We start from the raw sequence: 24987 nt of genomic DNA, 5'->3' as shown, positions 1-24987 counted from the left end.
GCCCACTCTCTCCAGGACTCCCCTGGGAAGGTGTCACGGGCTGGAAACTCTGCCCTCCCTGCCCTGAAACCTGGATCCTGGGCACTTTGAGGATCCCCTCAAAGACACTTCAAGCGTTTCACTCTTGGCAAGGTGCAAAACAGACCAGGGAGTGGAGGCACTACCTGCTGCCTCGGGAAGTCCAAATCCATGATTCAGCCAACCGTTTAGGAGTCAATGGAAAAACGCATGCGCTTCGCTCATCTTTCGGATCAAAGCTCAGCACCATACAAGCTTCTAGTCCTCAGTTCCACCCAGTACTGCAACCACAATTAAGCGTGCAGACATAAGCCTAGCTTAGGAACCTCAACATTATGAGAATCGTGTAACTTCTTAATTTTCCATTCCCCGTTAAAAAAACAAAAAACAGGTATGGAAAAAAAATCAGGGCTTTGTTCGACAAACCTCCAATTCCAAAGAGAAGGTGGACAGGGAACAGATTACCTATTTCAGATGACACCGCAGCAGCAGGGATTTTAAGCAGATCCTTTCATCCCCACCGCCTAACCGTGGGCACCGAGGCCACTTGCCCCTTCCCCCCTCGAAAAGGGGAGAGAGAGTCGCCCTTTGGACATCTTCCCTCTAATTATCTGCCTCCTGAAAGTCGGATTCCCATCCTGTTGTGCACAAACATTATGCTTGGCCTTCAAAATAGGTCCCTTCACTTCCAGGGCAAAGGCGGGCGCTCCAAAGACTGCTAAGCAAACAGAAGTGCCTTTTTCCTCCCCACCCCCACCCTGGAACAGGCTACACCCTGGCCCCCAGCCCCTTCACCCATTTAACACCACCAAGGGCCTGAGGCACGGGCAAAAACCCCAGGCACCCATCCCCAAATCTGGGCCATCGGCCGCGTGCCGGGCCACTTCCTTCCTGCTGTTCCCACACTGCCCCATCACTCTTTCCATGGGGCCAATGCGCTTATCGCTTTCCACAGGCCGCGATGGGACTGCTGCTTCCTTGGCAAGCCCCAGCGTGTTTCTTTCCCCCAGATTCCCAAAGGGAGGAAACAGAAGCGAGGGCCAAGTGAGAAGATGGGCTGTCCGTGGCAGAAAGGAGGGTCCGGCTGGGTCGGACCACGATGGGATGGTTATCCTGCCAGATGCTTCCAGGGGCGGGTGGCGGCAGCTCTGCGGCCCTTTGGCCCCTGAGCAGCCAAGATAGATCCCCGCTGCCCCCTGCCCCCCCAGGAGCCATTCAGCTATCTGGATGAGGGCAGTGCACTGAGGCCGATGGAGCAAGGAGGGGAGGAGGCAGCCCCCCAACCAGGCTGGAGAGGGGCTTGCCCTTGGGGGGGAGGCCCCAGATGTGCTGGGATGGCAGCTCCCAGAATCCTGCAGCAGCCCAGGAGGGCGGGTGCTGCCTGGTGGGGTCGGCTGCTGACCCTGAAAACCAGGGACTCCCTCCAGAGCTGCGCCCTTCCAGCGCGAAACCTAGCCGACAAATAAGTCATTTTTATTTATACAGGCGTGCGTGCATAAATATATTTATTCCAAAATGCACAAACAAGCCAGGAGTGCGCACTGATGAGAAGATATCACTTTCTAGGGGGCCAAAAATACACCCCTGGCAGCCGAGATGGCGGCAGAGGACCCCTACGAGCAAAATGCCCTTCGTGCCCCATGCCAACCGCACAGCCCTTGTCAGGTGGGCAAGCGAGGCCCAAATGCCCCGCAAGGACACCCCTCAGGGAACGTGGCAACCGAGCCAGTTTTAGCCGTGGTGCACTGGCCTGGCTGTGGCCGGCGAGGCTTGCCCCAGTGCCCAGCCAAAACTTCTGGAGGGCTCCTTCCTCCCGCAAGCCTTAGAAGCCGCCTCCTGGGATCTCTGCCTTTGCCTACCCCCCCCATACGCCAGCGGCCTCTGCAGAAAGGGAGGCACCGGAGCAGCCGCAGGGATGCCGAAACCGAAACCAGGGAGCCTGATGCAGGGCCCGGCCCTGGGACCAAGGACACAGCACAGGATATCTTCCACCTAGCCTCCTTCGCTCTGGCGGGTCAGGTTACAGCCCCTCCCTGCCCTAGCTCTTCCATGGGTGCGCCCCCAGCCCCCTCGCGGCTTCTCTCCCAGAGCAAGAGGCCTTGCAAGGCAGAGCAGGAATCCCGGGCCTTGGGGACAATCCTTTCCTTGAGGTCTCCAACTCCAGCTGCGGTTCAGACATGCACTGCCCACATCTGCTGGCCGCAGCAGTGTACTATGGCCTGCTCCAAGCAGGAAACCCCCCCCAGATTCACATTACTGGAAGGGCCCCTTCTATCTCTCAGCAGCGCCTGCCACCTCTCCCCCTAAACCAGCATGCTGCTGGCCAAACGACCTCTTCTTTGCACCCGGAATAAATGGACATGGGGCCGGGCTGAAGAACTGGAGCTGAGCCCCAAGAGAAGCTGAGCCATTCCGTTCCCTGCAAGGGAAGAGATCTTGGCTCAGGACGGGGCCCTGCCAGCCAGCCCCGACTACTTTTGGAGGCAGAGGACACAGCTGCTTTTGAGCTGCTGCAGAGAATTCTGGGAGGTGAAGTCCACACAGCTAGAGAGCCCCCCCAGTGTGGAAGGCCCAGCTTCTTTCCGAAGCTGCAAACTTCCGTTTTTCCTCTCAGGAGGGCACCCCGGATCCCAGTCACTGGGTTGCTCCCTCCCGTCTCCGCTCTGGAGGTGGCATCCCAGAGGGAATTTTCAAGTATCCTCATCCTCAGGTGGGGGACCTGCAAGGACAGCCCATGAGGTACTGCTAAGGTGCGAGGCTCAGCAGCCCTGGCCAGAGGGGAGACCCTGGGAATGGCAGGGGCAATTTGGGACACAGCTTGACCAAGCCCAGGGCTCCGTCACCACCCCAGATACTGGATGGGTCCCCCCCTCCAATTGGGCCCTCCAACGAGGCAAGAGTTTTGCTCCCAAGTCGCAAGGGCTCTGCCCACATGTGTGACCCATGGGTGCCTGCCCACAGCCTGGGCAGGAGGGCTCTGTCGACCGGCCACGGGTTGGCTTGGCAGCCTCCTGCCCACCGCAGTACAAGGCAAGCCTGGGCAGACCCCTTCTATGGGAGCAGCACCCAGAGGCTTCCTCGAAACCAGGCGTGGCTGGCGTTTTATGGCACCCTTGGGGGGGACAAGCCCCTTGGGAAGAGCGGGGAAGGCGCATGAGCAAACCACGCTGCGGGACGCAGGCCTGCCCCCACGACCGGGCAGGGATGGGCCCTTCCCAGAGCACCCCTGGGTGAACCGGCACCCTTTTCCACCCAGAGGAACCCTTTTCCACCCAGAAGCAGGCAGCCCAGCCCAAGATTTGAGCAAAGCGGCAGCCTTGTGGGGCAGGGAGACTATTAATACCAAGCCCAGCTATTTCCTGCATGCTTCGGCCACAGGATGTGAGCCCGCTAAGGTGCTTCCTGCCTGGCGGTACCAGCCCCGGGCCCTGTCTGGCAGGGAGGATCGGGTTCAGGCGAGGCGAGGGCCCCTAGGCCTGAGGAAACAGCCCCGGGCTGCCAAGGGGAAATGGCCTCGCGTCTGCTGTCAGGAGATGCCGATGGCCCAGCCATGGCCATTCCCCTCTCATTCTCCTCCCCTGGCAGAGGGCCAGCACTAAAAGTCAGCCAAGAGCAGGTAAGGCAGAATTTGGCACCCAGAAGCCACGGTGCAGCATCTGGGCAGGATGCCCACTGACCCCTGTTGCAACCTGTCTGCCGAGATGAGGGAGAGACGGGGAGCACGCCAGGTCAGTCTTGTGGGGTAGAACCAAAGCCATTTGCAGGGGGGGCCTAACTTCTCCAGGCATCAGCTGGAGCAAAAGAGAGCCCAGGAACACGCGGGAGGGCAAAGGGGCAACAGGGTCAGGAGGAGGCTTCTGCCAGGCCTGCCTCCAACACAGAGATTCAGGCAGAAGGCCGGCCGAAGCCCTCAAGGACAGGAAGTTCACTGCAAACTCGAGCTTCAAGGTATTTCGCTAAGGCATTTCCAAGCTTCCCTTCATTAAGTCAGGTCCCAGGAATGCACACACCAAACAAGATATACGAAAAAGTTCAAGCTGATGCCAAGAAGGCGGTAAAGGAAGAACTGGGCTCTGGGGGACAGAGAACCCCCTCTTTTGCATCCACTTCTGATTTGATTGTGACACCCTCCCAAGCACAGAGAGAGAGACAGAAGTTAAGGATTGTAGGCGTTGCACAGGGGATGGGAGGACACACAGCTTCAAAAACCCCAGGGCGTGGAGGGTACAGTTAAAACATTCCCAGCACGTGGGGGGGACTCAGTGGGTCTGAAATACGAGTCCAAGAACCAGGGAGGGGAGGTTTCCTTACGGAACTTAACAACAGTTAATTGCTACCACGTGAGTTTCCAAGGACTTCAGGAGGTGGAACAGTGCCCAAGGGAGGAAGGCGATGCACCCTTCACGGATGCTCGGAGGCTCTCGGGCAGAAAGGAGGCCTGTCCTGTGCCCGGCCTGTGCCCAAGCCACCAGCTTCATCTCCTCAGAGCGACTCCAAATAGATTCACCCAGCTCCAGCTATTCTCTGCTCAAGCTTCTGGTCCAAATGTGGGTACATTCCTCTCCCGAGTCTCAGTGCCTAATTTATCCTTCTGAGCACACTCAAAAATAGCAGCCACCGCCACAGGGAAGGGGTGGGGGGTGGGGTGGGGTTTGGTGGGGAAGATGTTTTCCCCCAGCAAACAATATTGCCATGAAAAGAAGGCGTCTTCCGAGAACACAAGCAGCCAGTCTGGAGGCTTTCGATGCCCACAGGACAATGCCACTTGGGGATGGGTTATAGCTGCCTTCCCCAAACTGAGGCCCCCACGCCAGATGCACTGAGCTGGCTAGGGATTATGGACACTGAAGTCTAGCTTCTCTGGAGATGGGGGGGGAAGGGGTTGGTTAACAGCCCCAGAAATCCTGCCGCAGCATGACACCACCACTGGAAAGCTGGAAAGAGATTTTCCAAACCCAAAAGGACAGCCGGTGCATCAGCTGGTGGGATGGATACACAAGTGCGGGCAAGAGGCCAGGCCCCACCCTTGGGAGGACAGAAAGCTCCCAGCCAGACCCAGCTGCAGCTCAACCGGCGGTGTGCAAAGCTGGATCTGCCTGGAGCTCCCTGATGCAGCCTGGGGAGGGTCCCCTGGTCCAGGCCGGGCAGGGCAGCCTCGCTCACCACCCGATCCTGTGGGGAGGCTGCCTCCCACCCGGCTTCCCTCCCCCAGCCTCACCGCATCACTGGCATGGCTGTCCCATCCCCTCCAACCTGCTTATCAAGCATTCCTGGTGTGCTCTTTGCCCTCTCTGCAGCCAAGGGGTGGTGGTGTTAAAAAGGCCTCCCCAGCTTAACCCTTTGCATCTAAACAACACACCCAGAAAGAGGAGGGGAAGGCACACTTTGCCAGCAGCCTCCACCCAGAGGTATGTGCCCTGAAGCAGCAGTAACCATCCTCATGGGACCTCACCTCAGAGACCACCAGCTCCCAGCACCTGTCTGGCCTCAGAAAGCTCTCTTCTGCAGAGGGGAAACCCACTGGGCACCATTCACGAGAACTCAGGCCCATCCGCTCTGCACTAGAAGGAAAAGGGGTTTAGACCTGCCTGTGGCCAGACATTGGTGGGTGGGGGGCCCAAGCATTATGTCCCAGGTGGGATGCTTAATGAGCATTATGCTTCCTTAGCAGCCAAGCCAATGGAAATATCCCTCACGTGTTTTTCCAGGCACAGGTGACACATGGGAGGCACACTTGGAAGTGCCAGGTCTCCATCCCTCGTTTACGCACACCGTTTAGAACAGTGTTGGTCAACCTTGGCAGCTTTCAGATACATAGACTTCAACTCCCAGAATTCCCCAGCCAGCCGTGGTTTAGAGTCCCCAAAGCCCACTGCCGCGCACCCGAAGAACAGCACAAGCAAAGCAGAAACACCGAGCGAACGAAGGTGAAGTAGCAAAACAATAAGGGCAATATATCCGCAACAAACAGCTCGCTTGGATACGTTGGCGTACCATGGCATGCAATCAGGCCAAGGACCGGGAGGCAGCAAAGTTTAACCGCTTTTCTGAATTAACCCGTCTTCTGGATCAGCACGCTGCATCAAAAACCAACCGCGTGGAGTGAGCTGGGATGATCCGCTAATCCGCAATGGGCTGGACTGGGTTAAACTTAACCCAGCTTCACCTGTTGGGTGAACACCGCCACAAGGCCCTTCTCTGACCCAGGGGAGCCACGGAGAGCCTCCTGGTAAACGTCCTGGCCGCTGTGCCACGCTCTGGGGTGGGTGGTGTCTGCAGCCACTGGTGCCATCTTCCGCTGCCTTCCCAAGCACCGGATGCCCAGCACAGGAGGTTGCATGGACCAGCTGGAGAACAAGGCCAAGCAAGGCTGTGCACGGGAGCAGGCTGGGCCCGAAGAACCTAGCACCCTGCCATGTGCTTGTCAAACGGGGGCCAGTCCTTGCTGCTTGCTTGGGAGGGCCCAGGGCCCCTTCCACCCCGACCAGGGCAGGTGGGCTCCCAAGCCTTCCTCCCCTTCCTGCTCCTGCTTCAGCCAGGGACCCTCAACCAGGCTGCCCACCAGGGTGCAGCTGGGCAGGCTGCCCACTAGGAATGCACCCGGGCAGGCTGCCCACTAGGAATGCACCCTCCAAGCAAGACCGGCCTGGCCCGGGAGGAGCAGGGAGGCCGTGGAAGCCCCCCCACCGGCCAAAAGTCGGGCACAAGGGCGCCCATTGTTCGAGGCCCGGGCGAGGAGCAGGCAGGGCCGGAGAGCCGCCTGTGTGGGCGGAAGGGGGCTGCTCACCTTGGAGCACAGACCGCCGGGCAGGAAGAAGTGGAGCAGCGCCTGGCCCGGCAGCCGAGGGAAGCGCGAAGACCGACGCGCCCTGCGGAAAACGCGCCCCGGGGCAGTGCCAAGCCTCGCCGTGTGGCTGGACGGGAGCCCTCCGGAAGCGGGAAAGGCGCAGCGCCTGGCCCAGCGGGCTGCGCCGGCAACTACCCGGCTTTCCCCCGGCGCGCCCCTTCTCGCCCTACAGGGTAGGGCAGCAATTTGCCCCGGCCGGAGGCGCCTCTCGCCGCGCGCCCCTCCGGCCCGGCCGCGTCCCGGACTCCGACCCCGCGAGACGTGGCGAGGCCTGGGCTGACTCAAGTGCGGGCGGGCAGCCCAGTGCCCGGCGCCGCGCCACGAATAGACCCCGCCGCCGCCGCGTTTAAAATTAGACGCCCGGCGCGCCTCTCCCGGGCAGCGCCCGCCCCACCCAGCGCGCGAGCCCCGGGCACCCTCCGCGCCCCAGCCGGCCCCACTCACGCTCAGGAGCGCCGCGGCGGCGACGGCCGCGATCAGTGCCAAGCAACGGCAGCGCGCGGTCCCGGCACAGCCGCCGTGGAGCATCCGAGCCCCCGCGGTTCCCATCGCTGGAGGAAAGCGAGTTGAGGGGCGAGTCCTGACCGCCACCGGCGCTGCTCCTGCGCCCCGGCGCGCCCTTCGCCGCCCGGACTCGGATGCCGACCCGGCTCGCCGTCCGCGCACCAGCCGCCTTCCTGCCTGCCTCGCTCGGGCGCCCGTGCTCCGCGCGGCGAAAGGGCGAGCCCGCGCCAGTCCCAGCAAAACTTTTTCTCCGGGACTCCCCGCCCCGCCAGGCGGCCCCGCCCGCCGCCCCAGCCGCTCCGCCGGCGCCCCGGCAAACCTGGCCTGGATTCCCAGGCGGACGGGCGAGAGGGGGCGAGAGCGGGGCGGGCTTGGGAAGCCCCCTCCCTGGGCGGACAGCGAGGAGACAGCCTCCCTCCCCGCCGCGGGGCGGCGTGCTTCCCCCCCACCCCGCGCCAGGCTTCCTCATTTTAACTGCTGTTACAGAATAACCATTGGAAGTGAACCTCGAGGTCATTTAGCCCACCCCTGCTTGTGGTAGGACGCTACTTCTGGCGTTGCTACGAGTCTCTTCTTGAGGTCCCGCTCCTCCTCCTCCTCCTGCACCTCTTCCTTTGAGGAGCGCCGGAAAAACTGGGTCAGAGCAAAGAGCCAGAGTACTCAGTTGGGCCTCCAAGAGGCGGGGAGCACGGTGAGGGCACCTGATAGACTACCTCGCTCTAGGAGTTTAACTTAGCACCACGACTGGCAGCTGTGGATTCTCCCCCCTCCAACAGATCCTTTTCCTTACTCACTTTGGAAACCTCGGTGATAAATGTCTGCAATCCTGTCCCACTGTTTTGTGCCAAGGCTGAGGCGGCAGAGTAACTGTGGTGAATGCCATTCTCCCTTGGCACAGCCCCCCCCCCGGAAGATGATCAGGCCAGCAGCTGAGGGTCCTCCCAAAGGATGCCACACACCCCAGTGTGCTTCCCTGGTGCGGATTCTGCACCCCCGGACCCCCTCTGAAGGAACGCAGAGGCCGGACCAACTGCCCCGAGCCCCCTACAGATCCAGACGCAGAAACCGACTCTGCCAACCGTCACTGTCGCACGCCTGCAGACACAGCCCTGCGCGCCCGTTTGAGAACTGCCACCAGAACAGAAGCACTGGCAAATCCACAGAGGAGCCTCCGACACGCGAGTAAAAAGGGTGAGCCAGCTTACCTGCACCAGAGGCATTCTCCCCTTCCGTGCACAACCTGGCACTTATTTTGCACACCGCAAAACCTGGCACAACCCGGCCCTTGTTTCCTTGCTGGAAAACAGGGCCCCCAAGGAAGCGGGTGTGAGAACTGATCGGCTGGCAATATTCTTCCTCGGAACACATCCCAGGCCTGTACCGTGCCAGAGAGAGAACCAGGCAGTACGAGAAATCCTGCCTTACACATGCACACGTTCATTTGCACAACCAGTCCTTAAACAGCAAGCAAGAAGGCCTGAGCCCCCCAAAAGGGATGGTGTGGGGTGAGGCAGAGATGGGGAAGAAAGGAGATGTGAGGGGGAAGGGAAGGGAGGCACCACCTTGAGACTCACGGTTTCCCAACCCCAATCAGAACGGCCTTAGAGGGACCCCAGATGCTGGAGGGCCCAGGAATGGGGATGGCTTTCAGGCCAGGCCAGTGTTTCTCAATCTCAGCAACTTTAAGAGGAATGGACTTCAACTCCCAGAATTCCACCAGGCAGCATGATGGCTGGGGGAATTCTGGGAGTTGAAGTCCACCCATTTCAAAGTTGCTGAGGTTGAGAAACACTGGCTTAGGCAAATGGACAGAGGAGAGGCTCGCCCTGCTGGTTCTTCCAAAGGGAGCCTACCCGTTCAAGAGCACTCTAGCTTTGAGCACAGATTGACGGGGAGAAACAACAGGGGAGGCCTCTGCCCTTCTGCCAGGTGGCCATGGCGGAAGCCTCACCCTGACACGACTTCCTTGCAGGAGGCGGGACGGCGGGGCAGGGAGCCGGACACGGCCCAAAGAGAGTGGCCTTCTGCCCGGAAGGACCCCGTCACGGCTGAATCAATCCACAAGGGACATCCCAGACCCAAAGCAGGGTTGACAGTCCCACCTCTTTGTTCCTGAGGCACAGGATGAGCTCCCTTCTCAGGTCCTGGCTGACAGGCATCTCGGAAAGCAGTTTCACGCACATTTCTGACGTTTGTCAGCGGGGCAAAACCACCTTGTGCCATGTTTAGCTGTGGCTCAGCCAACCCGGCTCCCCTGGGCCGATATCCAGGATTCAGACTTTTGCATTACGGTAGCTTGTTCCACCTGTCTGGCGGAAGACAAGGGTGGCTTGGCACGTCCCCCACGAAGCCATAAGCCTGGCATACCAAGGACACGATTGCGCTCCCACCTGAGCCACAACTGCACAATCCCATCAGCCCCTTCCAGGGGCGGTCAAGCTCTTCCTTGCTGCAGCCCTGGATGCCTGGCCCTCTGGCTCAGGCGAGGGGAGTGACCCTTTGGGAAGAGCCCCCGCTCTGCTCAAAAAGGCCCTTTTCCCTGGAAACCCCCCCCCCCAGGCCAGTCTCCCTGGCAATGGAAGGGGCACAGTGCAGCATGGATGATTCCCCGCGGGAGGGCCCAAAGTGTCCAGCCCTGCGCCAAGCCGGAGAAATACCACCTCCCCGTCACGCTTGGCCCGGCGACACAGGGGTGCAGGAAGGGCCAGGGGCTGGCTCTCGCCCCTCCCTCCTCGCTTGGCCCTATGCTGTGACTCACCTTTCCTGCTGGGCTCTGGGTTAATGATTTCTCAGCCTGCCCCTGCCCATCTGCTGGGCTCCCAGGCCCTGCCAGGAGCAGCAGCAGGCAAGGGGCTCCAGGCTGGGCTCCAGTTGCCCCTCAGAGCAGGAGACCCCCAGTGGTCCTCCCCCACCCGGGTCTGGCTGCCAAAAGAGAGCCCTTTGGGGAAAGGGCAGGACATGTTTGCAGCAGGAAGTGGCACCCTTGACTCAGACCCCACAGCTCCCTCTGGGGCTGAGGGCGGGCAAGGAGTGCCTGGGTCTCCCCACCCAGCATGTTCTCCGAGCCCCCAGCCCGGGGCTGTGTCCCTGTGATCCGGCACTTCCGGTGGAAAACCCCCGAGATGGCAGCCAGAACACTGGAAGCTGTGAATGCCCGCGAAGGGCAAGCTTGGCTGGTTGACTGCCCCCTTCTCCTGGGGGCTGGGGGAAGGCCATCCTCTCTGCGGGGGGGGGGGACACATCCCACAGGTAGGCATTTGGCTTTGCCAGCCACGTCCCTCTTATCTCACCACCAAGGATCTGCCGAACTCTGTCCTCCCTTCCTCACCAGCTGGCCAGGCTTTGAATGGGAGTATTAAGCGGGGGGGGGGGGAGGCACCCACATTACCATGAAAGGCTATGAAAGAGAGGCTGGAGCTTTGCTGCTAAAGCCAGAGGTGTCACCGAGAAAGACAGCTGGCCGGCCCAGAAGATATCCCTTCCTTCCTCTCCCTGGCACTGGATACAAGAAGTCTTCTTGGGGCTTCAGAGAAGAGGCACTCTGCTGATGCTCAGAGGCAGTATGTCCTTTGAACGTGCATTTGCTTTCTCTAGAGATGAGCATCTTACAGCTGGGTGGGGGGCGATGGGTGCTGGGGGGCCTCAGCTTGGGTTTAGAATGATGGGTGTTCTCTTCCCGTCAGCACCGAGGAAGATGCTTCGTTACGTGTCAGCGCGGCTCTGTCTGGACAAGGTTGGCTGGATCATGTCCGGTTTCCCAGCAATACCGACACTCGAAGCTTCGTCCTTTTGCAAACAAAGCGGGGGGGGGGGCTTGTCTCTGAGCCACAGGTCCTTTCTCCAAACTGAGATAAGGTTCTAGTCCTCCTGGCCCCAGATGAAGGCCAACTTGAGTAAGAGCAGAGGAAACTGCCTCGTCTGTCGGCCCATCGAGCCCTGGCATTGCGTTGCCAGCCCTGATCGGCAGTGTCCCTTCTGGGTGTCCCCGAGACCTCCCTACTCACCTTGTCCTCCGAGCAGCTGCGGCTTCAGCGGGGGGGGAGAGGAGCTGGGGCCCCAAGGCTAAAGTCTGTCCTTGGGCTGCCAGGAGTGGCAACGACGTGTCACCTGGCTCGGGCAGGGGTGGCATAAAAGGGGCTGCAGCGACTCGCTCTCTCCCAGACAGTCACTCCGCCATCAGAATGTGGAAACTCCTGGTCGCTTTCCTGCTGGCCGCTGAGGGTAAAGCGCAGGACCTGGCAAGGGGGCACGGGCTGTGCCAGAGGAGGAGGGTCCCACGCAGCACAACTCTTTCAGGCTGGGGGGTTTCTGCACCATCCAACTGGGCTGGAGAACGCTCCTCTCCTTTCTCGGCCTGTTCTGGACGCAAAGGCCGGCACCCTCTTTTGGAAGGGGGTCTTGACGGGGGTCTGGGGTTGCTAAAGAGGGTTCCAGGGCCGGTTTGGTGAAGAGGATCCAGCGGGTGGGGGGAGGATACCAGCCCTGGCTCCCAGGAGTTTGGCGGCCTGGCCCTGGGCAGTCCTCGGAGGGGTGAAGTGCTTCTCAGCTAAAGCAGGCATGCGGGGTGGGGGGTTGTGCCAGGCTGCTGTGGAAGGAGACACACCAGCTACCTTTGCACAACTTCAGGTACTGAGTTAGCCCACTTTCTGTGTTTGCACAAGACGTGGAACCGAGGGGCTGGGGATCTGCAACCCACAGACCTTTAACGGCCTCTTGTAAGCATCTTGTACATGTCTGGCTAGTAATTCCTTGAGCGTGCGTGTCTCTGAACACACACGCAGAGCGTTAGCGGCCTCAAGCACCCCCCAGGCGGAGAAACAGTCAGAAAGAACTCCTTATGACATCCCGTGGTTTTCCCTTCTGCTCAGCCCACGGCTGCGGAGTGCCTGCATATTCCCCCATCCGGACGGGGAGGGTGGTCAACGGAGAGGATGCCATTCCCTACAGCTGGCCCTGGCAAGTAAGTGGGGCGGCCCCCCCTCCAAGCAGCCGTGTTTGCGGCCTCGTCCCCACCGGAAAGGGCGGGGGGGTGCATGAACCACCAGCTCAGCAAGTTTTGGAGGGGGAGAGGAATGCCTGTATGTGTGGGCGGGTGCAAATCAGAGCCCTCGGCATGCAACCAGGTAACGGCCAACCCATCTCTCCTGCAGGTTTCCCTGCAATACCAGGCTGGCAGCCAGTTCTACCACACCTGTGGGGGGAGCCTCATCCACCCCAACTGGGTGATGACTGCCGGCCACTGCATCTTGTGAGTCCCCTCTGGGCACCCTGGTGCTCCTGGCTGGCAAGCCTGCGCTGGGGCTGGGCTAGGGCTGGGGCAGCGGGTGCAGGGCAAGGAGAGAGTTGCCCGCCTATGCAGCCCCCGCTCATCCAGGGGGAGGGAGGTGCCTCTGCCCCACAGAGCCCCCCGGGTTTCAGCCCCCCTCCCTATTGGAGAGCTGAAACAGGCCTGCCCCCCCGCCTCACCCCGGTCCCCCTTCCAGCCCAGATTTTAACTACAAGGTGGTCCTGGGTGAACATGACCTGATCGTGGAGGAGAGCCCGGAGCAGCACATCCCAATCAACCCTGGGGACATCTTTGTGCACCACGGCTGGGATCCAAGCTGTATCTCCTGCGGGTGAGTAGACCCGCCCCTGCTCCAAAAACGAGGCCAGGGGCAGGGGGGGCTCTTCCCGTGAAAGGAATCCGAGGCAGGGAAGGAAAAGGCTCCCTCCCCAACTTCTGCGCTGCCAGGGATGTCCTCCTTCCTCTTCCAGGGACGACATTGCCTTGATCAAGCTCTCCCGCCCCGCCGTGCTCAACGACAAGGTGAAGCTGGGGTGCCTGCCCCCCGCAGGAGAAGTGCTCCCCAACTATCATCCCTGCTACATCAGTGGCTGGGGCAGCCTCTACAGTAGGTCCTGGCTGGTGGGGGGGAGGCGGGCTCGGGAAGAAGCAGGGGTGGGTGGGAAAGAGGGAAGCTTGCTCACCCACGGGGCCTTCTCTTCCAGCCGGGGGCCCCCTGCCCGCCCTCCTGCAGCAGGCATTGCTGCCGGTGGTGGATCACGCGCACTGCTCCCAGCCGGACTGGTGGGGGTCCTTCGTCAAGGAGACCATGGTGTGTGCCGGCGGAGACATCCGGGCCGGCTGCAACGTGAGTGGTGGCTGGGCACAGCCTGGGGTTCGTGGGAGGCAGTGCTGAGTCAGGGGTGGGTGGGGAGGGGGCAAAGGATGCTGAAAAGAGAAGACAGCAGTAGAGAAGCAGGCGCATGGATGGCTGAGAAGCACCAGCGAATGAAGGCTCTCCTTCTCCTGCCACTAACAAGCTTTTCAGGCAGCTTAGGAAAAACATCAGCATGCTTCTGAGGATAAATTGTATTTCAGGGTGACTCCGGTGGCCCCCTCAGCTGCCCAGGTAATGACGGCCGGTGGTACGTCCACGGGATCGCCAGCTTTGTCTCGGGGTGGGGCTGCGACACCCTGCAGAAACCCACCGTCTTCACCCGTGTCTCTGCGTTCATCTCCTGGATTGAGCAGGTATTGCCGAGTTCCCAAGTCTGGGGTGGGGGGGTGAAGAGGCCACCTGCCCGTCCGGAGCTCCCGAGAGCAGCCCCCTCCCGTGCAGGGCATCAAATCCCGTGATTGCTCCTGAGTGACGCAGCAGCCTTCAGAACGGTCCTCCTTTCCCCTCGTGCCTTTAACCCCTTGGTCAGCGAGGCAGCCTTGGCCCGCAAACCAAGCCTCACGGGTCAGAGGCCCAGACCGCTTTTGCACGCTCACGAACAAGTGCCCTCGCACACTCACTAATCCCGGAACGTTGGTTTTGCCTTGCAGATAATTTCCAGCAATTCCCCTTGAGCAGAAACTTCTGGCGTTCCAAGACTGGGCTCTGCTTGTGTCAAAAAACAATAAACCTCTTCCTGGCTGTAGTGTGTTGTCGTGGCCTTCTTTCTCTTCTTCAAATCCTCTCCTCTCCACTGTCATTTGGGGGTGCCACTGAATTTGGGGAGGACACGCAGCGATGAGGCCGCTTCAATTCCCTGCTTCCTTTGCCCTCTCTGCCCCTGGCTGTTTGGACTAGTAATAACGATGAAGCATTTCCGTATCAGAGGTCCGTTTAAGGACGAGCGCGCGAAACCAAGAAGCGTGACTTCGGACTGCCACGTAATAACTCACCTGCCTCTCTTTTTCTACGGAAATATATACCCATGCAAGGACCCCCTGGGGGTTAATTTCTATATAGATCACATACATATTTTCCCCTCACACCACTTTTGCCCCCACAATCGACACATCTTTCCCGCTTCATCCTCTGTGATTGCCACAAATCCTAAATGCTGCCTCCTCTAAGACCGGCGGCAGGTGAGAAAGCTGAGAATCAGTAGGATTCAAAGAAGGAAAAGAGAAAGACCGCCCCCGCTGGTTACCTTTTGCAAACATGGCCCGGCAGGGAAAGTGCTCGGTGGGGCGCTCAGAAGGGCAGAAGGAAGCTGTGGTTTGGTCCGTGCCAGCCGTGGAACGCTCTCCCACGAGGTTCACCAAGGGCTCTGATTCAAAAGGAGGGAGAGAGAAGATCGACGGCTGTCAGTGATGCTGCAGTACAAGTTACTTGCTACGAACCAGGAAGGAGACGCTGCAGGCAGGCTGTCCTAAAAGGGTTGTGGGGGGGTGTCTGCATCTTCTCCCCAAAGCCCGCAATACGAAGCACAACCAGCCTGGGGCCAGTCCAGAGATGCAGGCCGAGGCGCTCCTGCATTCAGGGAAGGTTTCCATAAAAAGTCCCCTTCTTATTATGTCCCTTGGCCAAATAGCTAAGTTGATTTATGGGGAGGGCGCTGTCGAGCCATCCCCATCTGTGTGTGTGTGTGTGTGTGTGTGTGTGTGTGTGTGTGTGTGATGAAGCCTCTAGCTTGCATCAGGCCAGACCCACAGCCCGTGCAACCCCCCCCCCCTTCCACACACAGCAAGGCAGGGAAGACTCGGCTGCCCTTTTCCATCTAAAGTGGTTCCCCAGGCATATCCCCCCCCCGCCCAAAAGACATTGCTTTGATAGATTACTCTCTGCTGGAATACATACGTATACACACACACTTGAGCAGAAATGGCAGAAGCAGAGTTTGAGTCCCCTAGAGGTCATTTAGTCCAACCCACAGGCACTGCAGGAAACATCCGCCAATACTTGCATGGGCTGGGAGTTTTCCACGGCCTCTCCCACGTCCTCCCTCTCCCCCCTTCCGCAGGCCAAGGGGCTTCGGTTTCCAGGTGAGAAGTCAGGTACCACACAACGGGTGGGGTGCCGTTTGGGGCGCAGAAACGTGTCTTTCCTCAAGCAGGAGGAAACAGAACAGGCCTCAGGCTGAAAGCCAGGACCTTGCCAAGCAGCCGCTGAGCTCCCACCACAGCCACAGCTGGCAAGGGAGCGCATGCTGCGCGTTTCACCACTGCTATGCAGAGGACTGCTGCTATACAAGGAGGTTCCACCTGTCCATCCACCGTCTCTTTTCTTCCTCTACGGAAGCCTCTATTCACGTGGAAAGAAATTCCTTGGGACCATGACTGGGCGTCTTCAACTTCTGTATATTTTTAAAGGATGCCACCATCACAAAGCTTTGTGGCACCTCCAGGGCTATTTAGAAGCGTGCCTTCCTGGAGAAGCCGGAGCAGGCAGCTGGACCCCTCGCCCCACCCGTCATGGTGGGGGCCTTCCCTCCGCCCCAAGCTGGGGTCCCGGACCCCTGACGGGTGTCTGCCCGCTCATCCGTTTCTGGGAGGGGGGGAGGCCGCCTACAGATGTGATCTGCTCAGTCTGAGCACGGCGTGGGGCTCCGCCAGAACAGCCCTGTGGTAAAACTGGGGTGCCTTCGGTCGGCTGTTCACAGAAAGTGCCTCGTGCAAGGAAAGGGCGTCCCCTTGCCCCCTACAGCCGTGGGGCCTTCCCTCCCCTCCCAGAATGACTCCGTGGAGACCCTGTGGAGAGTCTGAGGGCCTCCATTCCCCCACATCCCCTCCAGAGTCAGTGGGGGGCACAGAGCCAGACGGGGCCCCACGGCTCCCAACTTCCTCAGCACGGCGGCAAGGAGGCACCTTGGGCTTCACACGCATGGGGCTCACACCCTTCCCAGATTATACCGCGTTGAGCCAGGGGTGGCCAGATAAGCCGTACGGGCCTCAAACGGTCTCCACAAACAAGGACTGGCTCATAGGACATGCCAGTTCCAAGCGGAAGAAAAACTGGGGGTGGTTTTGCACCCCGGAGGGTTCTGCAACCATGTGGCAGCTGAGGGGCCAAGCAGGGCTTGTCGCCAGGCCAGATCCCCTTTTTCTGGGGGGGCGAAAAAGCGGTGGGGATCAGCCTCTTTCCAGGGAAGAACTTTCAGGGGGAGCAACGGGGAGGAAGCATCTCTCAGCCAGTGCCAGGAGTCTGGCTCCCAGGCCCACTCAGCCCCTTAACTTGGCCTTGGCAGCTTCCGGCTCTCCTTGCCAGCTGTTCTCTTCCCAGCCTGTCCTGGGGAGGGGGCCAGCTTTTCAGGCCTTGGCTGGCCCGGCGGAGCCGTGGGCACAGTCACACCTGTGCCCAAGGTCCCTTGGCCGCTACGGGAGTATTTAAGGCTCAGGGTGCCTGAAAGCAGTCCTCAGAGAAGTCTCAGAGAAGATGCTGATGCTGCTGATTGCCGTTCTGTTCGTGGCTGGTGGTAAAGATGCGTGTCCCCCCGGTCCACCCCCCGGTCCACCCCGCCAGTCTCCTGGCCCCTGCCCTAACGCTGAGGATGGCTGAGCCCATCCCCACCTGCTCCCCCAAGCCCCCTTGGAGGAGGAAAAGGCCTCTGTCCCTAGCAGGGCTGTCGCCCCCGCCTCCCTCCCTGGGGCAGTGGGGCTGAGGTCCCCTATGTTCTCTCCCCCAGCCTCTGGGTGTGGGCAGCCCGCCTACTCTCCCCACAGCCGAGTGGTGAACGGTGAAGACGCTACGCCCTACAGCTGGCCTTGGCAGGTAACTCAGCCCACGCCTCGCCGTCAAGCGGAGAGGCACCAAACCAGCACCAAACTGCACACCAGAGAGCCAACACCCAGCCTGCCTGGGTTTGGCCACCCCGGGGCAAAGAACCGCCCCCCTGGCTGCTGCCTGGCTGAGAAAGCCCGTGCCTTGAGCTGAAGGGCCGAGGAGCCTGGCCTGGCCGGAAGAGGGCTGCGGCTCAGCCTCTCCAGGTGGGGCCGCCTGACTGCGGGCACCCCTTGGCGCAGGCAAAGCAGAGTGGGTGGGTGGGCTGGGTGAGGTGCCCTTTAGGACGGCATGCCCCCTCTTTCCATGGAGGGGCCTCCACCGCTCCCTCTCTGGCCTCCCACAGGTCTCCCTCCAGTATGAGAGAAATGGCGTCTTCCGTCACACCTGCGGAGGGTCCCTTGTGGCCCCCAACGTGGTCATAACGGCGGCCCACTGCATCTCGTAAGTGTCCAGAGGGTGGCTGGAGCGTGGCCCTCCCCCACAAACTCGGAGGGGAGCCTCTCCTCCCTGGGCCCCCAAAGGGCCTGGCTTAGTCCCCATCATGCACCTCCTTCTTTCCGCTGCTGTGCTATTGGCATTCTTTCACCGCCCTCGGAAATCTGCGGAGAGTCCTCAGTGCCCCATTTCTGACTTTTCCTTGCTCGCGCAACACCCACATCGACACCGCCAGTCCTCGTCCCCCCTTCTGAGGGTTAAGGCTTTCCTGCTTTTGCCTTCTTTAGCTTTGCGACAGACCAAAGATCAGAGCTCCCGGCCTTCTTCAGGCTCTTTTTCCAAGGAGGAAATATTGTTGGTGCTGGCGACAGAAGAGAGAGAGAGGGGACCTGGGAGGCATCCCCCGACTGCCATCCTGTGGCCTTTGCCTGGCATGAGCGCCACTGGGTCGTTGTTTTTTTTGCAGACCATCCCGCACGTACAAGGTGGTGCTGGGGGACTACGACCTCACTGTCGAGGAAGGGACCGAGCAGCACATTCCCGTGAACTCTGAAGACATTTTTGTGCATCCCGCCTGGAACCCCAGTTGTGTGTCCTGCGGGTAGGCCAACGCGCCCATCACGGGGGCATGGGGGGGTGCAGAAGGAAAGCCTCCGGCATCCCACCACAGCTGTCTCCCTGTTCTGCTCCAGCAATGACATCGCTCTGCTGAAACTCTCCCGCACGGCGCAGCTGAACAACCAAGTTGGCCTGGGCTGCATTCCCCAGGCAGGGTCCATCATACCCAACGGGTACCCGTGCTACATCACCGGCTGGGGACGAATTTCCAGTACGTGGGGCGCTCTCAGTGTGGGGGGTGGGGGTCTCCAGCCGGGCCTGGCAGGCAGGCCTGACACTGCTTTCTTCGGCAGCCGGCGGTCCTCTGCCCGCAAAGCTTCAGCAGGCCTTGCTGCCCGTGGTGGACTACCAGCAGTGCAGCCAGCCTGACTGGTGGGGAAGCTCCGTCCAGCAGAGCATGATTTGTGCCGGGGGAGACATCCAGTCTGGCTGCAACGTAAGTGGGGACCTGGGCGGAGGGACACGCTGGGTGCAGCCTCTTATCATTCATGCCCGTAAAGGCGCTTGCCAGGGTAGCCAAGCAGGGTATGCCCCAAAGTACTGTTGACGTGAAGAATATTAACGCTGCTCTGCCCTGCTGCTCTGCTCCGGCAGCTGACACAACTTCAAAAGTCAAAACAACCAAAAGGCAAGATAAAGCTGCAGAGCAGCCTTTACAGAAGAACTTCCAAGGCAGGAAGGGTGGCGAATGACACCCTCTAGTGGCTGGCAAGAGGAATTGACACTGCAAAGGGAAGGTCAATGGCTGTCTTTGGGGCCAACCCTTAATTACTAGTTTCATTAACTCGATTGATGCCTCACCCTGGCGCTCTGAAACATTAATGTGTAACATACTGCTATATTATACGTGATAACACATTATTGTCACCTATAATGCAGTAATATATTTTATTACCCTTAATAGTAACACAACTAGTTGTGATACTGGGGAAGTCTTGATCGCCACCTGCCAAGCAGGAGGGTCATTGATGAGTAATTTTCAGCGTATCCCCATTTCAAAGGCTCCTGTGGGCAAAGATCTGGAAATTGAGAAAGGAAATTGGAATATTTAGGAAATAGGGTACGCAAGGAAGAGGAGGGGGAGAAGGGAACCTGCCGCTTTTATATAATGACCCACTGTGACCACAAGGAGGCAGCACTTCAAGGCATTTAACCCCAACCCCTCAGCGCCTTTGGGGAGATGGCGTTCTGATGCTGTCATTTTCTCTCTTATTTTCTCTTTAAACCAAATGCCCCCGAGGGCAGGAAGATGACGGGGCGATGGGAGGGGCCCTTCCTGTCCTCTGCCTGCTGAAGTGAGCCCCGGGGGCCACAGAGGGCAGAGTTGTCTCCTGCCCCTCCAAAGAGCCGGGCATCTGCTAAAAGCCAGGGCACATGGCCCTCCCGTGGCAGTCACAGCTGGCAAAGAAGAGTGGGGGGCTCCTTCGGGGCTCCTTTGGAGCACCCTGGGCTATTAGTGTTAGTGGCAGCTTCAGCTCTTATCTCCTTGTCCGGTTCAACTTCCTGAGCAGTCTTATCATCTTTGAAGCAAGGCAGTGTAGGGATTAGATCAACAAAGCTGGCGGCACAAGGCAGAGGCATTGCCCGTGCCAAGCCTGGGGGGGGGGGTGCCACTCAAAAGAGCCGGTCCCGAGACTCCTGTCTTTGCCGTGCGGCAGGGCGACTCCGGCGGCCCGCTCAACTGCCAGGACAAAGATGGCCAGTGGTACGTCCACGGGATTGCCAGCTTCGTTTCCGCCTTGGGCTGCAACACCCTGAAGAAGCCCACCGTCTTCACCCGGGTCTCGGCTTTCAATGCCTGGGTCCTGCAGGTGAGCTGCCTCCTCCTCCCACCCCAGGTGTGCCCGTGTGTGCGCGTGTTGCATAAAGGTGTGCGACCTTTGCAAACACGCAACCCCTTTCTTCCTTTCTTCCCCCCCGAAAGCCTGAGAAGTATTAAAATAGCCAGTTGCTCACCGGAGCTATCATGTGCTCGGCCTCAGAGTGGGTGGGCTCTTGGGGGACACCACTATTTCCACGAGAAAAGGCCTCGCCAGGCACGGCACACCCCTTCCCCTCAGACGAGGAGAAACCTCCCGATGGCCTCTAGGGGACCCCGCCAGCAGACAGAGTTTCAACGTAGCGCTGTCGAAAGAGGCGGCAGATAACCCCAAATGGATCGCAGTTAGATGCCTGCCCTTCTCTAGGGAGGCAGGGCAGAGAGCCTCTCCATGCCAGCTGCCCCGCTGGGTTTCTCTCTCGCAAACTGCTGCCCGCCTGGAAGCCTCCTGGCCTTCACCCGCTGTAACTCGAGTCCCGTTCTTAAGACAGTCCTCCTTTTCTTTCAGATGCTCAGGCAGCAGTGAGAAGCAAAGCTGGACCACCTCACAACTCCAGAATAAAGCCACTGTGGAAATGCCACCTGGTCTGGTCTTTGGGCTTCCCATTTCCGTGTGTCAGGCAGAGGAGGGAGGGCTCGCCCGGGCACAATGTGGAACTTTCCATGAAGTCTAAGAGTAATGAAAAAAACAGCCAACCCCAAGGAGCGCTTGGGTATCCCCACCTCTCCCCAAAGTCTCCTCGGGATGCAAATGGGGTGCAGGGGATGCGCTGCACAAGGCCGGGAGGGAATCTGCTGAACACAAACTCGCCCCGTGCCACTCACAAAGCCCATAAAGAACGGACAGGTTTAAAACCAGCCACGCTTAGGCTGAATGCAACCGCCTGTCTTCCGCCGTCCTGGCCGAGGCCCTGGCAGATCCCCCTCCGGTGCCCAGTGCTGGATCCCGAGCGGAGACCTGGCCGGGGGGGGGGGTGTCTCTGGCAGGAGTCAGCCTGAGCCGAGCCGAGTCCTTCCCTGCTCTCCCATCTGGGGGACCAAGCCCAAACTCTCCCCTCAGACCAGCCCCTTAATGGGACCACGCAGAGGCCCCCAACCGCTTCCGCCGGCAGCTGGCAGCAGCTGGCAGGACATTTTGGGTGCCTCGTTCCACAGATCAGACCCGCGCCCTGCGCATTCCTCAGACACGCATTGTTTCCTCGGGCATTTCCTTGATTCCTGGATTAAGCGACAAAAAGGCGCTCTGTGCATGCCCCGACAGCTCTTTTCTTGGAATGCTTATTTCCTACATCCCACACCAGATGACAATAATTCACATGTCCACCTTTAATCCTCTGCCCCAAACCTCACTAACAGCCAAGAAGGCTCCCCCCGTTATTTCACACCCCCGGCATAACGAAGCTGACCCCCGACCTTTATGAAACATCCTCCAAGGCCTCTAATAATCATGGAAGAAAATCTGGTTGAATCTCATCTTAAAATCACAGGAAATTTAAGTAAAGTTTCTTGCCATGTGGTGCCAGCCTGCACCCTCACACACACCTCCCCGAAGACAGAGCTGCCCAGCCAAGCCCAGCTGTACCCGCCCCCCCGCCACTCCCTTTCATGGCCTGGGGTGGCCAGTGCTCCGGGGGCGGGTGGTGGTGGAGGGGGCTCCTTGTGAGCCTCCCTTTTGCCACTTGGGAGCTGGCACAGGCCTGCCAGGCGCCCTCATTCCTCCAAGCTCGTCCGCAGCCTGGTGCCAGCTTCGCCAGGAAGCCGATCCCCTGATGCTGCCACCTATTCCAACAGCACAGCCGGCAAGGTGGGCCTTCCCCTTCTGCAGGGATTCCCTGCCCCAGCAGGCAGAGATAGTTGGGGGGGGTTGGGGGGCTACAGTTAAAACACCAATTCTTCATGGGAGTGCTTGAAACTCTCTTCACAGCCTGTTTGAGGGTGCTTGATGGTCTCAATGTGATGGTCTCAGTGCGATTCATTTTTTCTGGACATCGTCAGCGGTGCCCTCTGAATGTCTGCACCTATACCCCCCCCCAGTGAAGGGGGCTGGGAGGCCCGTGGACCTCTCCACCTCCCACCTTCTATTTTATTCAAGAGCCAGAGGGTTTTCGTGCCCTCCTGCCCTCGAAGAGCTCTCCTGGGGCCCTTAGCGAAGCCCCTGATCTGTCTCCCTCCCCACCTAGAGGCCACCTCAGCCAAGCCCTCACCCTCCATTGCTCCCCCCCCCGCCCCAAAAGGCTCAGAGATCTTTGAAATCGCGAGGGAGAGGTTGGCAGGGCCCACAGGGCCCGCGCTAAGCCTGCCAGGGCAAGAAACCGCAAGTGTTCACGTAGGGAAGGGAAGCCCGTTGGCTGCAGGCTGATTCCTCCTGCACAGAAAACACCATTCGTAGCTCCAGGCAGACGCCCGCTCGAAACGCGTACGTGCAGGCAGGCCCGCCTCTCTTGGCCGGGCTGAAGGTTAGGGGGTGCAGCTGACCACGTGGGGCTCCAAAGAGGGAAGGACCACTGGCGGGGCGGGGGCGGGGGGGAGAGGCCCAGGCCTGAGCAGCCTGTTTGTGCTCTGCCAGCTTTTCATGATGCCTGCAGCCACTGGAAGCCAAGAGTTTTTGGCAAAGCAGCGTGTTTATCATCGCAGGCGTGATATAACGAGGCTGGGAATGTCCCAAACCAAACAGACCCCTGCAGCACAATGAAGGTCCCAGGATCCTGGGATCCTTTGGCATAAGCACATCAGAGGACGTCTCGCACCCGAGGCCATGTGCCACGCACTCCTTGACTCCGGCATACTCCATGAACTAGGACCCAGCCTCGCCTCGGAGATGCCCTGGCGCCCGGCCCAGGGAGTTTGACTGATGGCGCAAAGTGGTCGAGGCTGCTGGCTGGGGTGGGGGGGAAGCCCCCCACAGGCCGGCCAGGAAACGGAACTGTGGGCCCACGCCTTCCAGGGAGGGCTGGCCGGACCCACGGCAAGAGCCGAGGCATGCCAGGGCCAGGACAGGCCGCCCGGGGCCCACCTCCCGTGGGTCAAAGCAGGGGGGCCCTCACCGGGCTCTCCAAGAGGTCAGCCCCAGCCTGCTCCCCAGTTCCTGCCCCTCGGCTGGCTGGGGGGCACGAGTGATAAAAATCCTTAGAAAACACCATAATCTGTACAAATGCCGTCTGTGTGTGTTCCAGAGCCAAGACAAAATTGGATACACAAAATTAGGCCTGAATCCAGCAGGTGAACCGAAATCACAAAGCAGCCGAACAAACAAACATTAAAATGAGCAAATATTTGTTCACTAAAGGTTTGTGATGTTGCCAAAAAGACAGCAGGACGATACAGGCCAGGCTAGCACAACGCCCAGCCTAACCGGGGTTAATCCTCACTCCCTCGGCTCCGCATTCCCTGGAGAGCACCCGGGAGGCATTTCTGCTGGGAGGGCAGACGGCATCCCAAAGCGCCTCTGAGCTGCAGGGGAGCTACGCTGCAGACCCTTCCCCACTCAGGCCGACTTACAGCAAGCATCTTGGCAGCTCTCCTTTGCAGCCCTGAGCTGCTCAACCCTCCTGCCTGCCGAAACACACCTGTGAGCCCTCCCGCTGGCCAAGGACTGAGCCCTCCGCCTTGCACCACGGACTCCCTCTCTCTGTGGGCGCCTCGCAGACAATGACCTCTGGATCAGCTGGCTAAGCCTGCCTCTGCGGGAGAAAAGAGCTGTTTCCTCCACCCTCCGGGGGCCCGGCTACCGTGCCAAGGAGGGCCACTCAGAGGCCTCCCTTTGCCCCCTCCACCCTTTAATAGCAGACACATGGAGGCCCAGGCAGCGAGGCGACTTCTGTGGCAGAAGTCTGGGGTAGAGAAGAGCAGGAGAGGGATGGGCGGGCATCTGAGCTCCAGGGCCCCCGTCAGCCTGGGTGAAGGAGAAAGGGATGGCACGAAGACCTGAAAGCGGGGGCGAGCTCTGAGCACAAAGCACCAGTGGGTGGGCCGGCAGCATTCCTGGGAGCAGAGAGGGTGGCCTGCCTGTTGAATTAGGTGTCCCAAAAGCCCTTTGAGCGGCCTCTCTTACTCATTCGGCAAGAACACGTGCTTTTTAAAAGGCCGTCTCACACCCTGGACAGAATTCAGTCAGCTGTGCCTAAGGGACAAGGGCAGCAGCTTCTCTTTCGCCGAGGATGCCACATTAGGAAAGGGTTAAGCCGGGGGGGGGCAGGGGGCTGAATCGGAGGCTGCTGGAAGCTGTAGTTCAGCAGTGCCCAGCCGCCGGGCACTGGGCAAGGCACGCACTTCCTGGAAGAGCAGAAAGGCAAAGAAATGGGCTGGACCACAGACCCTCTTTGGCATCCTGGGGACTGGGGCTGGACTCGGGCCAAACTGACAAGTCCCCCCACACTTCTGGGGCCCAGTGTCAGGCAGCCCCCTGCATCCCCAGATGCCCAAGGCCTTCCGAAGACCCTTCTTGGTATCACTGGCTTTGAGGGAAGGCGGGAAAGTGATCGTAACATGCTCAGCAACCTATCTTCTGCCTGGAGAAGCCGCCTGTTCTTGGTGGCAGGGAGGTGGCCGCGTGACTGACTTGACATCAGGCAGGTGCCCGAAGGTGGAGCTTGGCTTGGCCCAGCCCTGCTTCCCTGCGAAGGCCCAGAGGGGCCAAAGGGCACCACGCCCGACAGCAAAGGTGGCAGCTTCCCACCCTCGGCCTCGCCAGGCTCTGTGGCTGTGCGAACTCAGCCCCTGGGTTTGCAAACTGAGTTCCTGGCCGCCTGAACCCACTCATTATGCTT

The 24987-nt window shown here is 59.9% G+C and overlaps 3 protein-coding genes across 4 annotated transcripts in view; 2 read left to right on the top strand and 1 right to left on the bottom strand.

Moving 5' to 3' along the window:
• The window catches only part of HSPG2 (heparan sulfate proteoglycan 2), a 68089-nt gene extending 60492 nt beyond the window's left edge, over positions 1-7597 (bottom strand). For both annotated transcript variants that reach the window (XM_063317446.1, XM_063317448.1), the window contains exon 1: positions 7310-7597. In XM_063317446.1, the coding sequence (XP_063173516.1) occupies positions 7310-7414 (105 nt within the window). In that variant the 5' untranslated portion in view covers positions 7415-7597. The remainder of the gene's footprint in view (positions 1-7309) is intronic.
• Positions 7598-10422: 2825 nt separating this feature from the next.
• On the top strand, positions 10423-14278 carry LOC134507152 (proproteinase E-like). Its single transcript, XM_063317642.1, has 9 exons — positions 10423-10532; positions 11457-11590; positions 12238-12329; positions 12520-12617; positions 12853-12987; positions 13127-13263; positions 13361-13503; positions 13734-13886; positions 14184-14278. The coding sequence occupies exons 1-9, from the start codon at positions 10423-10425 to the stop codon at positions 14205-14207; spliced, it is 1026 nt and encodes a 341-aa protein (XP_063173712.1). The 3' UTR covers positions 14208-14278.
• Positions 14279-14787: 509 nt separating this feature from the next.
• On the top strand, positions 14788-24060 carry LOC134507151 (chymotrypsin-like elastase family member 3B). The gene is made up of 13 exons (XM_063317641.1): positions 14788-14932; positions 15041-15114; positions 15590-15611; positions 17252-17337; positions 17693-17790; positions 18251-18385; positions 18477-18613; positions 18696-18838; positions 20061-20213; positions 21945-22025; positions 22552-22677; positions 23166-23280; positions 23867-24060. Exons 1-13 carry the CDS (start codon positions 14788-14790, stop codon positions 24058-24060), a joined length of 1509 nt encoding a protein of 502 aa, XP_063173711.1.
• Positions 24061-24987: the final 927 nt, after the last annotated feature.

Source organism: Candoia aspera, chromosome 18 (assembly GCF_035149785.1).
Source record: "Candoia aspera isolate rCanAsp1 chromosome 18, rCanAsp1.hap2, whole genome shotgun sequence".
Classification (NCBI taxonomy): Eukaryota; Metazoa; Chordata; class Lepidosauria; order Squamata; family Boidae; genus Candoia; species Candoia aspera.
This window is presented reverse-complemented; position numbering and strand designations above follow the sequence as displayed.

What these genes read in the sequence shown, in the direction of transcription:
- LOC134507152 (XM_063317642.1), top strand. Translation starts at nt 10,423, where the DNA reads ATGTTCTCCGAGCCCCCAGCCCGGGGCTGTGTCCCTGTGATCCGGCAC. An exon ending in GCTGTGAATGCCCGCGAAGG is followed by an intron (nt 10,533 to 11,456) that starts GCAAGCTTGGCT and finishes TTGGGCTGCCAG; the next exon opens with GAGTGGCAACGACGTGTCAC. An exon ending in CCTACAGCTGGCCCTGGCAA is followed by an intron (nt 12,330 to 12,519) that starts GTAAGTGGGGCG and finishes TCTCTCCTGCAG; the next exon opens with GTTTCCCTGCAATACCAGGC.
- LOC134507151 (XM_063317641.1), top strand. Translation starts at nt 14,788, where the DNA reads ATGGCCCGGCAGGGAAAGTGCTCGGTGGGGCGCTCAGAAGGGCAGAAG. An exon ending in ACGGCGGCCCACTGCATCTC is followed by an intron (nt 17,791 to 18,250) that starts GTAAGTGTCCAG and finishes TTTTTTTTGCAG; the next exon opens with ACCATCCCGCACGTACAAGG. An exon ending in CTCACCGGGCTCTCCAAGAG is followed by an intron (nt 23,281 to 23,866) that starts GTCAGCCCCAGC and finishes GGCGCCTCGCAG; the next exon opens with ACAATGACCTCTGGATCAGC.